Here is a 16,674-nt window from a genome sequence, read left to right on the forward strand (position 1 = left end):
GAGATTATAGGAGTGAACCACCGCACCTTGTCTTCTCTGCCTTGACATTTAAGTCTTGGCTCTGCTGTCAAGCCTTTTTAATTGTTCACGGGGAACCGGAAACCACCAATGAGTACCGTATATGAAACTGAGCACCAGGGCAAAGAGAAAGGTGCTGCCATCGAAAGACAGCACAAGGATGTTCAGAGGAAGAAGAGAACGAGGAGGTGAATGAGTTGGGAATTGACAACTGGCAAAAGTAGAGTGAAGTTGTACTAAAGAGGGATGAGGATGCATTTGTGCCCATGAGGGAGTAGTTAATGGAAGATGAGAAAGCACTAAGACAGACATCAAAGATGAAGGGATTTGCAAACACCAGGAGAATGCTTGTAAGAGAAAGAAAAAAAGCCTCTAAAAGTGAACATGTCTTGAGAATTGAAAAGAGGTTAAAGAAAATGGCAACTGTGTTTTCAAAAACATGTAAATTAAATGACAGACTAAGAACTGTGACACCTCAAGCAGTTCAAGGAGGCATTTAAGGGACACTGTGATTCAGGAAATGTCCCTGGGAACTTCAGAAATGGCAAAGCAGATGGAAAATTAACCAAAAATTGAGAAACACTAAATGGGTTATGGTGGCATTTGTGAATCAGTAAGAGAATTAAAGTCTAAGGGAAAATAGTGAATAATAAATACATCTAGAGAACATTTCAAATAATTTGATTTTGGAAGTTAAAGGAGACTTATGACTATAAGGCGAAAAAGATAAAATAGAAATCTGGAGGAATGAGATATTTTAAGTCATAGTTAAAGAAACTTATGCAGCCCATTATGGTTGGCTGTTCACACAAGGACAGAGGGACTCTGGAAATGAGTATACTAAATGGCAAGGGGAAGCATGGTTTTAAAAAGCATTGCATTTGTAGTAGGGTGTTAGAAAATATGACAGGGTGGAAAAAGAGTGAAAACTACATGGAAAATTTGCATCAATGTAACTACTGTTTATTAATAGCTGTATGCCAGGCATTGTGCTAGGCATTTTATGTGAACTATGAAGTTAGGTTAAACCATATGAAATTGTCATGGCTAGTTTATATGGTTTAACTTAATCCATTTTTGCAAAAAAAGGAAATGGAGGCTCAGTAGATTTTAAATATGCTGCCCAAGGTGCCAGGTACTGTCTCACTGTAAAGCCTCTTCTCCTTCCTTGATGTCATGAAACCTTGACAACATAGAAGCAGCAAGTTATTATTTTATTCATTCTGCACATGTTCAGCACCAGCTTTGTGCCACACACCCTGTTTAGCACTAGAAATATAATACTAAACAAGGCAAATGAGGTCCCTGCTTCCATGATTACAGTCTACCAGTTAAAAACAAAAGTAAAGGCACAAAGACAGTCTAGAACAGCTGTCCATTAGGAATAAAATGCGAGTCACGTGCAACTTAAATTTTTTGGTAGCCCATTAAAAAAGTGAAGAGAAGCAGATAAAATTAATTTTAATAATATATTTTATTTAACCCAACATGTCTAAATGAACATGAAATCAACCTAAAATTATTTATGAGACCTTTTACTCTTGAAAAATACAGGCTTCAAAATTCTGTTTGTAGTTTTACATGGATGACACATTTCAATTCAGACTAACCACATTTCAAATGCTCAATAGCTACATGTGGTTGGTGGCTATGTAATGTGATAGTAGGCCTAGAGAGAATTGGACCATTCTGGCCCCATTTCTTTTCAATCATAATATACGAAATATTGCCTGCCTATTTTTCAGTGTTATCTCTGATCACCATGCATCACCATTCATAGAGCACACAACACAAGGGGAAGAGAAATGTTTATTTCACCTGGACTTCAACGTCATACACTTAACACTGTAAATACCAGAGGAAATGTGTATATATATGTACATATTTTATGTATTTTATATATGTAATATGTAAACATATATATTGTATATATATTTAGTGTTGTGTCATCGACAATAAAAAACAACTTAGCACTTTACCGCCAGTGACTGACAAAACAGAAGCGGTCTTGGCAAATCACTAGAGTCTTCCCCTTCTCTATTGGCCAGCATGCTTCTATGTACTTATTGCTCCTGACGGAGATATTGAAGCTGTAATTTGAGGCTTAGAAGCAGTCAGAATTTCTGACATTTTATCTGACCACTAAAGCTTTATGATCAATTTTGTAGAGATAAGCAAAACAATGATAAGGTTTTACTGTTTAATACAAGTGCTCAGCAGGTGTTAATGGGAACTGATCAATGTGGTGTAAAATGGTATTTCCCTAGGTAAATAACTCTGCTCTGGAGCAAGTTTAAATGGGAAGAAAGCCCATGGAAATATGGATTGTCCTAGAAATTGGATGGGGTAATTGAAGGTAATAGGTACTTGCCCCCTGCCAACTTCATAATGAGATTACTGTTCAGCAGAAATTTCTGTTAGAGGTTGTTTTTCCCCCCCTCCCAAGGGACTGAAGACTTTTAATAGAAAAAGAAAGACAATATTAACATTAAGTATATGGAGTCATTTGCCCAGAATATTGAATCTTAAAGGAATACAGAAAAATCTGAAGCATGAGGATTTCTGCATAGTTATTTTCATATAATCTGAAGAAGAGTGTTTGCGTCTCAATAATCACTCTGCTAATTCCATCTGATTTTACTACAAAATGGAAGAAAAGGGAACAAGTGGAGAACATGGAGATGGGAAATTAAAGAAGGAGATTTTAAGTAAATTCAACTGGCAAATCCAAAGAAAGGTGCTCAACTGCGTCTGCTACTTTCTTGATTAAAACAATCACTGTGTTGGCTGGGCGTGGTGGCTCACACCTGTAATCGCAGCACTTTGGGAGGCTGAGGCAGGTGGATCATTTGAGGTCAGGAGTTCGAGACCACCCTGGCCAACATGGTGCAACCCTGTCTCTACTAAAACTACAAGAATTAGCCGGGAGTGGTGGGAGGTACCTGTAATCCCAGCTACTTGGGAGGCTGAAGCAGAAGAATTGCTTGAACCTGGGAGGCGGAGGTTGCAGTGAGCTGAGATTGCACCACTGCATCCAGCCTGGGTGACAGAGTGAGACCCCGTTTCAAAAAGCAAAAACAAACCCCAAAAAAGTTGCTGTGACTTTCAGTTCATGTTATGTAACCTTGTGAATGGCTCTCCCCAGGACCAAGCGTCTATATCGAAACCAAAACATTTGCTCCCTAATCCAGCATTTCCAAACAGATAATAAACTGGATATTTCCAAATTTCTTGATAATTTCCTAAATTTTTCAGTTTTCCCACATTTGCGACACTAGGTAGACTCAACCTGAACTACATTCACCCCAAAGTTTTGGATAATTGAAACCTGGCTTAAGATCTCATTGTACTGAATAAGAAACACCTCAGTGAGTTGGTCACCCTAATTATGAACTTAGGGCAGCAGGTACAGAGTGACTGGTAACTTATCTTCTGCTAGCTGAGGTCAAGGCCACTGGTGGTCTTTGTCAGTTGTTTTTGTATTGAAATTCCATTGCAGTTGCCTGCCTATCTGTCTAATCTCTTCATTCCAACTGTTGCTTTCTTTGACCGTTGTCTCTGTTCCTTGCTTGGGTTACTACAAAGCCTCATCTGTTTGCCCATCTGCATCTTACAAACTTGCAATTAAAGTCTAAAGGGAAATAATGAATAATAAATATGTCTAGGATGAAGTCTAAACTCCATAGTACAGTCTATATAGTACTTACTTACCTGACTCCTGCGTCTGTCTCTAGCTTCCTCTCCTAAGTTACTTTCCCACTTGCTCCCCACTTCCCTGCCATTCTGAACTGACTGCAGCTCATTGAACACGTCATGATGTTTCAGGATTCTCTGCCTCGGACTTTGCATTTTCTCCATGTGCATGAGCAAGAGCTGCTCAACTTTTCCTTCCTCTTCCTTCTCAGCACAACCCAAATCCCTTCCACTTTGTTTCCTTATTCCAGTCATGGAATCACCATAGAATTAGCCACTCCTTCTCTTATGCTTTCCAACAACTTAGTCGAAATCTCTATTTTTACACTTACTATTCTTTGTTACATTTATTTTGTGTGTCTCTCTCCCCAACCTTGAAAAATTAAGTATTTTTGGTCTTTTTTGTATTATTTTCCTAGCATAGTTCTGCTACAGGGTATGATATATAGGAGGTACTCAAACATGCCTAATGGATGGAAGAATAGATTAATGTATTAATGAATGTATTGATGGATAGATGGATGAATGGATGGATTAATGAGTGGATGGATGAATGTATTGATGGATGGATAGATGAATGACTACATTGACAGATGGATGGAAGGATAGATATATAGATGGTTGAATGTATGGATGGGTGGATATCCCTTTGGTAATGATCTGTCAACATACTCAGTTGTCAGACATTAACTGAGCCCCCACAGTATGCCAGACAATGTGACAGAGCTAAAAATAACCATGGGAAACAGAACCAAAATGTCAGCTTAAAAAATAAAAACAGCTTAACTTAGGCTCAATTAGTTACTTTGAAAGCCTGCTGATAATGAGGAATTTGACTCCAGTTCTCCACTAAACACTCAGTCCATGCAAATGTCTTCTTTAGAGTCTCAATAAGGAGTGTGAGGTGGAGCACCCCTAGTTGTGTGTATCTGGACCATGTTCATTTAGTTCATCAAACTCGGGCCAGGAAACATCAAAGGGAAGAAGGAAGAGAGAATAAAAAGTTTCAATTGTTTAGATAATGAATGGTTTTTAAGCCGTGAACAAAAATGTTCAAGTCCCCTCAAGTGCAGAGAAGCATTTTCACTTCTGCCCCTGTTGGCCGCAAATCTGAGTGTATCGCTCCTCTACTTAAAATCTTTCCTGGCTCTCCGTTACCTTCTGAACAAATCCAAACCCTTCAGTGTGTCCATTATGATCTGGCTTCAGGGATCCTCTGCAGACTCATCCCACTGAACATAATATAACCGTCAGCTTTACTAAGCCATTTCCTACTTCCTCTAGCCTGTGTTACTACCTTTGCTGACTCTTTACTTAAGATGATCCCTCTGCCCAGAATGCTTTCTCCTGCCTCAACCCCTTTACCCATTAAGATTCCCTGAGAAGTCCTCCCCAGATTCCCTAGGTTGAGTTAGGGACCCTTTTGTCTGTGTTCTTTCATCTTCTTACATTTACTCTCCATCAGTGAATAAGTGGCATTATAGGTGCTGTCATTGTTTATGTGTCTATGCCATTGAATTATAAGAATGTGCGTAAGAGAGAAGACAAACACTGTGTTTTTTATTTCTGTATCTGGAAGACTTACTATAAGCCCTGACCTATATACCAGGCATACAGTAAATAGTTGTTAAATCAAGAAAATACCTTTTGGGCAGGCGTGGTGGCTCATGCCTGTAATCCCAGCACTTTGGGGGCCAGAGGCAGGGAGATCACCTGAGGTCAGGAATTCAGAACCAGCCTGGCCAACATGGTGAAACCCTGTCTCTACTAAAAATACAAAAATTAGCTGGGTGTGGTGGTGGGCACCTGTAACCCCAGCTACTCGGGAGGCTGAGGCAGGAGAATCACTTGAACCTGGGAGGTGGAGGTTGCAGTGAGCAGAGATTGTACCAGTGTACTACAGTCTGGACTACAGAGTGAGACTCCATCTCAAAACAAAACAAAACACAAACAAACAGACGACAACAACAACAACAAAAAACCTTTCTAGGAAATGATAAGAGATACCCCAAATAAACCAAATAGAATAGTGATTATCCTTTGTTCCTTCTAGAATAGCAGTGTTTTAGTTTTCTGTTTGTTAAACTATTTGATTGCAGAGAACTTGAAGAATACAAAGATACACAAAAGAAAATGAAAAATACCTGTAACCCTTTTAGACATAAACAAGCTCAGTTTTTATCCTCTTTTCTGCTTCTTTAACATTAAGTAGTAAGCGTTTTCTCTGTAGCATCAATTTGTCTTCAAAAACATGATTTTCAATGACCCAGATAGTCTATTGAATAAATACACAGTATTTGCTCTTTTCCTTTTCCCCAATTTCTTCACTGTGTCCTTGGAAACCAAATTCTCCCCCATACAACACCACCGTCAGTCTCTTCTGCACCATGCTGGTCTGGGGATGTACGTGTGACCCAATAGGCCAGTGTCTCTTTTTGAAATTTCTTGTAGCCTAGTTCTCTTCTTCTTCTTCTCCTTCTTCTCCTTCTTCTCCTTCTTCTCCTTCTCCTTCTCCTTCTTCTCCTTCTTCTTCTTCCTTCTTCTTCTTTCTTCTTCTCCTGCTTCCTCCTCCTTCCTCCTCCTTCCTCTTTCTTCTTTTTTTCTTTTTTTTTTTTTTAACTTTTTAGTGTCTCTGGATGTTAATGGAATATGAAGCGAGAGACACAGTATCTTTCTGGGGAAGTCTTTGAATGCTTCAATCCACCATATTATATTTATCTTGTGTCTGCTAAGTGGCCACCACCATGTTGTCTCAGATGTCTTTAATGACATCACCTTTTTCTCAAACTGCAAGGAGAGTGGAACCCTTGGGGAACCTCTCACCTGAAATCTGGGAGATGAAGTCTGCCTTGGCTCCCTGAGTTCAGCCTGAGTACAGGCCAAGGTGGCTTTGAGGAGTGATGAGGGTATAAATGTTGTAAGGCAGACAGACGTTACCTGCAATGAAAACACCTAGACCAAAAGTTAAGTTTATACATGTTACATAAGGTAGATTCTAGGAGTCATCCTTGATGCCTCTTTCTCCCCTCCCCTCATCTAATCTTTCACTAAATACCTCCTAAATATCTCTCCACTCAGTCTTGTTTGCTGTCGCTTTTTCTCTTCCTTCTTCTCTTCTTTGGCCACAACCAGAGTCAAAGCCACCATTATCTTTGACCTGGATTATAAAAATAGCATAAGTAGTCCCCCTGTACCTGCTCTGGTTACCCTCCAATCTGTTCACTACACAGTCTTCAACTAACATGATCTGTTACCTCTTTGATGTCACCCTTGCTTCTATGTCTTCCCATAGTTTTTGTTTATTTGTTTGTTTTTCTGAAATGGAGTTTTGCACTTGTTGCCCAGGCTGGAGTACAATGGCAGGATCTCAGCTCACCACGACCTCCACCTCCCGGGTTCAAGCAATTCTCCTGCCTCGGCCTCCTGAGTAACTGGGAATACAGGTGTACACCACTATGCCCAGCTAATTTTTTTGTATTTTTAGTAGAGATGGGAATTCTCCATGTTAGTCAGGCTGGTCTTGAACTCCCGACCTCAGGTGATTCCCCTACCTCAACCTCCCAAAGTGCTGGGATTACAGATGGGAACCACCGTGCCTGCACCTTCCCATGGTTTTAAGACAGACATTTAACATAGTCTCTAAAATCCTGCACTTTCTGTTCCTATTCATCTTCTCAGCCTCACCTGATCTCACATTTTCTTGTCTTTCTCTGCTTCAGCCTCACTGGTCTGCATTCAGTTCCTTGTATGCACACCACGGAGTCTTTGCACGTGTTGTCTCTTTTGCCGGTTTGTGTCTTTTCTTGCCTATGAATGCCAACTCATCCTTCAGATCAAGCTGCACTTCCTCAGCCTTGCCTCACCCCTATTTCACTTTCTTATAGCATACTCTCCTCTCCCTTGTAGCATTTGTCATAAATCTGTGATTAATTAATTAATGTCTATCCTCCCCCTTAGACTCTAAACTTCATGAGGGTAGGAATCATGTTCATTTTCTTATTTACCCTGAATCAACTAGCTGAGTCCTGGCATGTAGCAAATGCTTAATATATATTAGTTGAATAAATAATGAATAATGGAATGTCGTTTTTTCAACACTGAATGCCATGTGGTTTATGAGCAAGCAGCTTCCTTCAGGGAAGCTTGTTAGAGTATAATAGAATGTGCTTTCAGATCTTCCTATAAGAAGATCATTTGAATGTAGGTCTATGGATCTGGCAGCACAAAAAACTTATATTCCACGTGTTAATTACAGTCAATTACTAAAGCATGATCAACTAGCAATGGTTGCACGGGTATTAATACTTCTACAGAGAGGCTTCTTGTGATGAATATAGCTTTGTAAGTTTATAATTTTTCAGTATTCCATTAATGGTGGCATCTACTTAATTGTTTGATTGCTCTAATTATTTCCTAAAATTTTGTCTTTCTGTCTTCCCCTTTCTAGATTTATGGTCAATGTTACATGGGATGGCAAAGACTTATCCTTCACTGAGGAAGGCTACCAGGTGCATCCCAGGCTGGTGGTGATTGTGCTGAACAAAGACCGGGAATGGGAAAAGGTGAGCATCCTTCTGTGTGCTGAATGCAGGGGAGGGAAGAAAGCATGGGCAATAAAGGGGCTCACAGTGCTTCTTTCTCCCACGCATTTCCTGTTGAGCTGCTCTAGATCCCATCTCACAGCCGAGAGCACGTCTTTCTTGCAACAAGGCCGACTAAATGTTTAAGGTGCAATTGGAATGCTTTCCCTGGGTGAACTGTGGTAATTGTGTGATGTTCTCTATGTCTGTTCTCAAATCCCAGTAGGATAGATCTGAACTTAGGATAATTTAAAGACAGTGAAGTTTGGGTTGCAGCATTACACTAGTAAGTGTTGACTACGTAGCAATGATCACACAAGTTTGCCTAAACTTACTAATTGTGTACCATAGTCATTGCCATATGAATGAACCCTATGTTTTTTCATGTACTTAGTCTTTCGCTTTAAATAAACTCATTTTAAAAACTTAAATGTATCACTTCTGTAAATCATGAGTTAGAGAGGGGGGTTATTTTTCTTATAAAGCATATTTTCAACTACATGTGTATTAGCTATTGAAAAATACAAAAAAATCAGTGTGCAAAGAAAAAAATCATCATCTTATGTACCATACACGTCGTGACCTGGGTCAGAGAGGAGAGACATCACAGGAAATTTACAGATGATCTCATACATACAATGACAATATCTGGTCCAGCTGCCCTCCCTCCTCCTCCATAATTAAATGCTTAAGTTAGTTGCTACAATTTCATATAAAGACTAGAATAAAAGAGATCAGAAAGCCTATGTTGTTATGTTGTTATCTTATTTTTTTGTTTTTTTGTTTTTGACAATCATTGCATGACCTCTGAACTACTTTAGCATCTTGAAATTTATCGTCACTTAGTACATCAAGTGGAGGCCTGAGTGACCCTAGAGGGAAGGAAGATATAGGATGTGCTGTGGGAGACATAATGTAATTGACTGAAATCAGGGGGAAATACTATGCAAACAAAAGCATTGACTTTGGGGAGACAATGACAGATTCCTAGAAAAGAACAGTGAGGAGGAAGCTTAGGAAAGTTTTGCATGCTACACCCAACAGCTGTAAAATGCACAGCCTTTCAAGTGCACATGGGAAATCCACCAAAGTAGACTGCATTCTGGAGCATAAAGCAAAAGTCTCAATGTGTTTAGAAGAACTGAAATGATGGAGGCTGCATTCTTTGATCATAACAGCATTAAAATCTAGCAACAAAAATATATCTAGAAAATCCCCAAATGTTTGGAAATGGCAACACACTTCTAAACCACCTATAGGTCAAAGAAGAAATCAGAAAGACATTAGAAAATACTTTGGCCGGAATGATAATGAAAACACAAAATATCAAAATTTGAAGAATAAGATTGAAGGCATACTAAGAAATTCATAGCTTTAACTGCTTATAATATAAAAGGAAAGTGTGAATTCAGTGTCAATGATTTAAGCTTATAAATTTAGAATTTAGAAAAGAGCAAAGTAAACAAATGAAGTAGGAGAAAAAAATAATAAATACAGGAGTAAAAATCAACAAGGTGGAACACAAGCCATAGACAAAAATCAACAAAGCCAAAAGCTAGTTCTTTGAAATGACTAATAAAATTCATAATCCCTAGCAATAATGATCACACAAAAGAGAGAAAACACAAATAAGCCAATATTAAAAATGCAAGATGGACTATCACTTACACACACTACAGATCCTACAGGCATTAAAAAGATGAAAATAATATTATGAAAAATTTATGACAACAAATTTGACAATATAGATAAAATGGGCAAATTCTGAAGAAACACAATTTTCTACAACTGAGATGTAGGAATTGACAATCTGAATAGCTCATATTTGCTGAAAAACTGAAAATATACCTAAAAACTTTCCTATTTTAAAAAGACAAAAGAGAAACTCCTGGCCCAGATGGCTTTGCTTTGTACTATAACAAACATTTAAAAGAAATAACAGCACTCTATACAAAGTTTTTCAATATGTTACTAATCATAATCTAATAATATTTTTTAAAAAGGATAATACATCATGGATAAGTGGGAGCTATCTTAGGAATGCAAGATTCGTTTAACATTTAAAAATTAAATTAATTTACCATATTAACAAGAGCAAAGGGGGAAATATGGCCATTTCAATAGATGCAGAAAAAATATTTGACAAAATTCAATATCCAGTTATGATAAAGATGGTAAATTCCTCAATCTGATAAAGGGTATCTATGAAAAACCTATAATATATAATATATATCTATTTATATATATTATGCATATAATATGTATTATATGCACATATGCATATCATGAGATTATTTGACAATTTTTAAGTTTTTCTATTCTAAGTTATGGTACGTGCATAAAATATATATGTTAAATAAGCTTATATCTTATTTAATGATGAAATAATGAAAATAGATCCACATAGGGACATTCAAATGATTTTTGATGAATGATTATGACAACAGGGAAAAGGAAAGTCTTTTTAATAAATGGTATTGGATTAACAGGCAATCTACATGGAATAAAAAAAAAACCTTGACCCATTGCTCACGTTAAGCACAAATAATTACTTGAAGTAGATTGCAGGCTTAAATGTAAAAGATAAAACTATAAACTTTCTAGAAGAAAATATAGGAGAATATTTTTGTGATCTGTGAGCCTCAGATTTCTTAAACCAAATATGAAAAACCATTCAGTAGTAGATAAACTGTACTTCATCAAAATTAAAAAAACTTTTGCTCATCTAAAGACATTGTTAGAAAATAAAAAAGAGAGCTGGGCATGGTGGCTCACGCTTGTAATTCCAGTAGTTTGGGAGGCCAAGGCAGGTGGACCACCTGAGGTCAGGAGTTTGAGACCAGCCTGACCAATATGGTGAAACCCTGTCTCTACTAAAAATACAAAAATTAGCTGGGCATGGTGGTATGCACCAGTGGTCCCAGCTAGTTGGGAGGCTGAGGGACAAGAATCACTTGAATCCAGGAGATGGAGGTTCCAGTGAGCCAAGATTGAGCTACTGCACTCCAGCCTGGGCAATAGAACGAGACTCCACCTCAGCCCCCCGAGTAGCTGGGATTACAGGTGTGTGCCACCACACCGGCTAATTTTTTATATTTTTGGTAGAGATAGAGTTTCACCATGTTGCCCAGGCTGGTCTCAGTCTCTTGACAAATGATCCACCCGCCTTGGCCTCCCAAACTGCTGAGATCACAGGTGTGAGCCACGTTCCTGGCCAGAAACTGTGTGTTTTTTAAAAATAAATTTAGACATACACAAATCTTACCCAGCAATTTTACTCCTACTTATTTATCCCAAAGAAAGATAAACATATATCCAAAAAGTAATACTTGTACAAGAATGTTTATTGCAACTTTATTCATTATAGCAAAACATCAGAAATAATTCAAATGTCCGTCAACAAGGAAATGGATGAACAAATTATGGTATATTAATAAAATAGAATGGGCTGGTAATATATGCAACAACATGGATGAAAGAAAAACATTATATGGAACCAAAGAAAGACATGAAAGATTATATTGTGTGGTTCCATTTACATAAAGTTCAAGGAGAGGGAAACCTTCCCTACAGGGTTAGATACCAGAATAGTGGTTGCTTCTGTGGTTGAGTGCAGTTGACAGGACAGGGCACAGGGAATTTTCTGGAGTGATAGCAGTTATTTCCTATCTTGAACATTTGTCAAAAGGCGTTAAATTATGACACAACATCTATTCATTTTGTTGTATGTCATTGTGCTTAATTAAAAAAAAAAAAAAACTAAATCTGTTCTGGGTATGGTGACTCACACCTGTAATCCTAGCATTTTGGGAAGCCAAGGCAGTCAGATTGCCTGAGCTCAGGAGTTCAAGACCAACCTGGGCAACATGATGAAACCAGGTATCTACTAAAATACAAAAAATTAGCCAGGCATGGTGATGGTGCCTATAATCCCAGCTACTCGGGAGGCTGAGGCAGGAGAATCACTTGAACCTGGGAGGCGGAGGTTGCAGTAAGCTGAGATCGTACCACTGCACTTCACCCTAGGTGACAGAGCAAGACTTTGTCTCAAAACAAAACAAAATCTTAAATCCTTCAAATTGGGATAACCAGCACAATTAGCTAACAGTTTTCACAGCATTCATATTTAACCCCCTGACATGAATACCAATTATAATAACAATATGCTTTGCTTATTGATCACCTCTTCTATTGATCCTTCAGTTGATCCACCAAAGCCCTGACTTCATGGTTTGTCTATTCATTTTTTCATTCAACAAATAGTTATTAAGTGCCTACTTTGTACCAGGCACTATTCTTGATGTTTGGAGTCCATCATAAACAAGAGAAAAAATATTTTCTGTACTCAATTAACTTAGATTCTAGTGTGTATATGGAGGAGATGGAGTAGGCTGGGATTCTATGGACTTCTGTCATGCTTAAAGAAAGTGTTAGCATCTAGTTCACTGTCCTTGGTTTTAACCTCCTTTCTTCCCTCTTATATACCCTGTAGCCCACCATGCAAGTGATTTGCAACTCCATCAATGTATATACCGGGTTCCTTCATGCATTTGGGACTTTGAATATGCTTTTGTTGTTGTTGTTGCCTATAATGTTTTATTGTATCACTACTTTCTTTTATCCATATTTCAAATCCTGATTTTCTTTTCTCTTACACATGTAAAGCCAAAATGCAATTCATGTTTTTTTCTAATCAGCCATAGGAGGTAGAGAATTGGAGCCTTTCTGCCTTACGTTGTTGGGTTTTAGGGTTTTCAACCTTTTGATGTTATACAATCTGCGATTCACTTTTGGAGCCGCCACATCATTCCCTTTGGTTGGTTTTAACCAGTCCTGGGGCAGGCTTGGCTCACACCTGTGAATTTTCTGTGCTACCTTAGAATCTGACTCATCTTCCAGGGAGCCGGTACACAAGGAGGCCACTGCAGTGCAGGTGACAGCTGCCCTTGATACACTCCATTTCCAAATACAGAAAATGCCTTTTAATATTTTGTGGGCCCTTCTTCAAATTCCTGTTGAAACATAGCAATTTCCCATAAAAGGCAGCTTGGGGAATTGCTGCTGAGTTGAGCTTAGAATGCACAAATGCTGCCTGTAGTTGTTGTATTCTTTTGGCACTCAGGGGATCTAGTGCTTCAGATATAACTCTGTGTGCTTCTGTCGTGAAGAAAGAGAAAGCCAGTGGAGCAGGTAAATACCAGTCATGTTATCCTTAAAGCTGCCCCCCAGCACTACACGCTGGTACAGCAGGTCAACAGAGGGGAAGGACTGCCGAGGAGGGAGCTGTTATTCTGGGACTCAGAGGCAATTTCTTTTCATCTCTGAGGTCACTCAGTGGCGTCACTGGAAGCAGCAGCGTGTAATGAGGGTGTCTGGGAAAACACGACAAGCCCTTAGAGGGGTGCTTGCTTTTTGATGGGCCTTTGTATGTGGCTGGTGTGGATTATACAGATGCCGAGCACCAGGCCTGCCTGTATGCTGCAGACACAGAACTCAGGATGGAGCAGGCTTTCTCCTACAAATCGGGACTTTCATGCCTTTTCTCTCTCCCTTTTTCTTCAGTGATTTTGGTCTGCCTTGGAGTTTGATGAGTCCAAGGCTTCCCAGAGATGCTCAAAAACAAAACCCTAGATGCCTCAGCCTCAGCCTCAGCCTCAGAAGATCCTACAGCCTCAAATTCCTGGGCGTAAGGGGTCTTCCTGCCAATTAGCAGTCTAGGCCAGTACAACCAACGCCCTGTGTATGTCAGCTCTGTGGCCAGCAGTTCATTAGGTACCAGGAATGCTACAAGGATGCATAGGAAACCATCTCTCTTCTCAAGTAGCTCATAATAGAGAATTAAGCCAACCCTGGGACAACTGGATATAAGTGCTACTGGCCATAGGACCATCCCCAGCACATAGGGGAGAGAAGGGTGAACTTGGCCCAGTCAAGAAATTCTCTAGCCAGGTGTAGTGGTTCACACCTGTAATCCCAGCACTTTGGGAGACTGAGGCAGGTAGTTCATGAGGTCAGGAGATGGAGACCATCCTGGCTAACATGATGAAACCCCATCTCTACTGAAAATACACACACACACACAAATTAGCTGGGTGTGGTGGCGGGCACCTGTAGTCCCAGCTACTTAGGAGGCTGAGGCAGGAGAATGGCGTGAACACAGGAGGCGGAGCTTACAGTGAGCCAAGATCGCACCACTGCACTCCAACCTGGCTGACAGAGCAAGACTCCACCTCAAAAAAAAAAAAAAAAAATTCTCTAAGTGAGAATTTCTCACTTAGAAAAATTCTTTTTAAAGCTAGAGGCATTGGAGTTGGGCCTTGAGTAATAAATTGGATTTCTCTAGGCTGAACTACTTATTCTACCTGAAAAAAAATGATTTGAGGATAATTCTATTTACCATTTTAGGGTTACAGTAGCTTTATTTTATTTTATTTTTTATTTATTTATTTAGAGACAGAATCTCATACTGTCACCCAGGCTGGAGTACAGTGGCACGATCTCGGCTCACTGCAACCTCCGTTTCCTGGGTTCAAAAAATTCTCCTGTCTCAGCCTCCTGAGTAGCTAGAGTTACAGACATGTGTAACCACTCCTGGCTAACTTTTGTTTTTAGTAGAGACGAGGTTTCACCATGTTGGCCAGACTGGTCTTGAACCCCTGACCTCAGGTGATCCACTTTGGCTTCCCAAAGTGCTGGGATTACAGGCATGAGCCACTGCGCCCAGCCTTACAATAGCTTTAAAATGAAAATATATGTGTGTTTATGCATACACCTATATACACATACAGGCTAGCTTTTAAAAATTTGTTTAAGTTAACAAAAATTGTATATAATTTTACTGCACATGATTTGATATATTTGTACACTGTGGAAAAGCTAGATTGAACTCATTAGTGTATCCCAGACTAACTTTAAAAGAGATATATATATTGAGAAAGAGATATATAAATATTTTTGAAGTTTTGACTTCAAATATAAATAGGACAAAACACATAAATATTAAAGTAAAACAAGCATTTTATTCCCCAGAGAAGATCTAATTAAAGATGATACCGATGTTCAAGAAGACATAAGGGAGACCCTTCCTTGTGTCTTCCTGAAGGAAATGTCCCGTTCTCACTCTGATGGGTCTGTTTTTCTTTTTGTTTTCATCACTCTGTTTACATTTGGTTTCAGGTGCATTTTGCACAGAAACATGACCAGATCTCTCCCTCCAGCCCAGATCTGTCTCATGACCTCCAGACTTGCCTACAGCACCCCATGTGGCTGACCCACAGACACCCAATATCATTTTGTCCAAAGCCAAACTCATCATCTTCCTCCCACGAATATGCTTATTCGCCCGTGCCCCAACTCAGAAAGCTGTCTTCTTATTCCCCAAGCCCTAGTATTCAGCTGTCACCTGTTCCTGATGTTCCTGCCCCTTCAAACATTTTTCCTCTTTGTCAAGGACACCCTTTCCATTGATTCTGTATCTGGATAGCTCAAAGTGGGTCTGCCCTTTTCCACTTCATTTCTGCAGACCTGTATACTAACTCGTAAGAGTGTTAACAGCTTGCTTTGGCATTGTTTGTTTGCCTATTCATCTTTGCTTAGACTGGAAGCCCCAACAGGGGAAGGTTTGTTCCTTTCGTCTGTGTTTTTTCAGCTTCACCACAAGGGTTTGGGCCTAGTGCACAAATGGACCCCTCTATGATCTGTTGGTATCGACGACTTCAGCCGCCATTTATTAAGAGCTACTCTGTATCAATAACTATGCTGAGAATTTTACATTCGTGATCTCATTTAGTCATCTAAGTAGGTGTTCATTTAATGGCTCTTCTAAAGTAGGTATTTTTCTCCCTGCTTCAGAGATGGAAATTCTGGTTCAGAGAAGCTAGTGACCAGCTTCAGATCCCCCAGCTGGTGTGTGATGGTAGAAGGATGTACGTGGAGGTCTGCCTGACCCCAAAGGCTGTGTTCGCCACCACTACATCATGTGGAACAACTGGCAGTGGGGAGGAGGTATTCTAGAGGAGAAATTTAGGGAGTTCCTCCTACCCTTAGAAAGGTGTCTGCTTCCTTTCCTCTCACTGAAGGCAGTAGATTCAGCCTGAACCCAGCTAATGAGAACTCAGGGTATAGGCATTTATTGCATCTCCCAGACCTTGTAATTTTTAATTTTTTTTAGAGACAGGGTCTCACTCTGTTACCAGGCTGGAGTGCAGGCACAATCATACCTCACTACAGCCCCAAATTCCTGGGCTTAAGGGGTCTTCCTGCCTCACCCTCCCAAGTAGCTGGGGACACAAGTGCACACCACCTTGCCTGGCTAATTTTTATTTTTTTTGCAGACACAAGGTCTCGCTATGCTGCCCAGGTTGGTCTCAATCTCCTAACCTCA

At 39.6% G+C, this 16,674-nt stretch overlaps 1 protein-coding gene across 4 annotated transcripts in view; it reads left to right on the forward strand.

The window, feature by feature from the left end:
- Positions 1–16,674, forward strand: part of GRIN2A (glutamate ionotropic receptor NMDA type subunit 2A) — a 432,458-nt gene that overhangs the window by 285,348 nt on the left and 130,436 nt on the right. For all 4 annotated transcript variants that reach the window (XM_025371387.1, XM_025371386.1, XM_025371388.1 and 1 more), the window contains one exon: positions 8,159–8,273. In XM_025371387.1, coding sequence (XP_025227172.1) covers positions 8,159–8,273 — 115 coding nt within the window. The remainder of the gene's footprint in view (positions 1–8,158; positions 8,274–16,674) is intronic.

The sequence above is a fragment of the Theropithecus gelada genome, chromosome 20 (assembly GCF_003255815.1).
Source record: "Theropithecus gelada isolate Dixy chromosome 20, Tgel_1.0, whole genome shotgun sequence".
Lineage (NCBI taxonomy): Eukaryota > Metazoa > Chordata > Mammalia > Primates > Cercopithecidae > Theropithecus > Theropithecus gelada.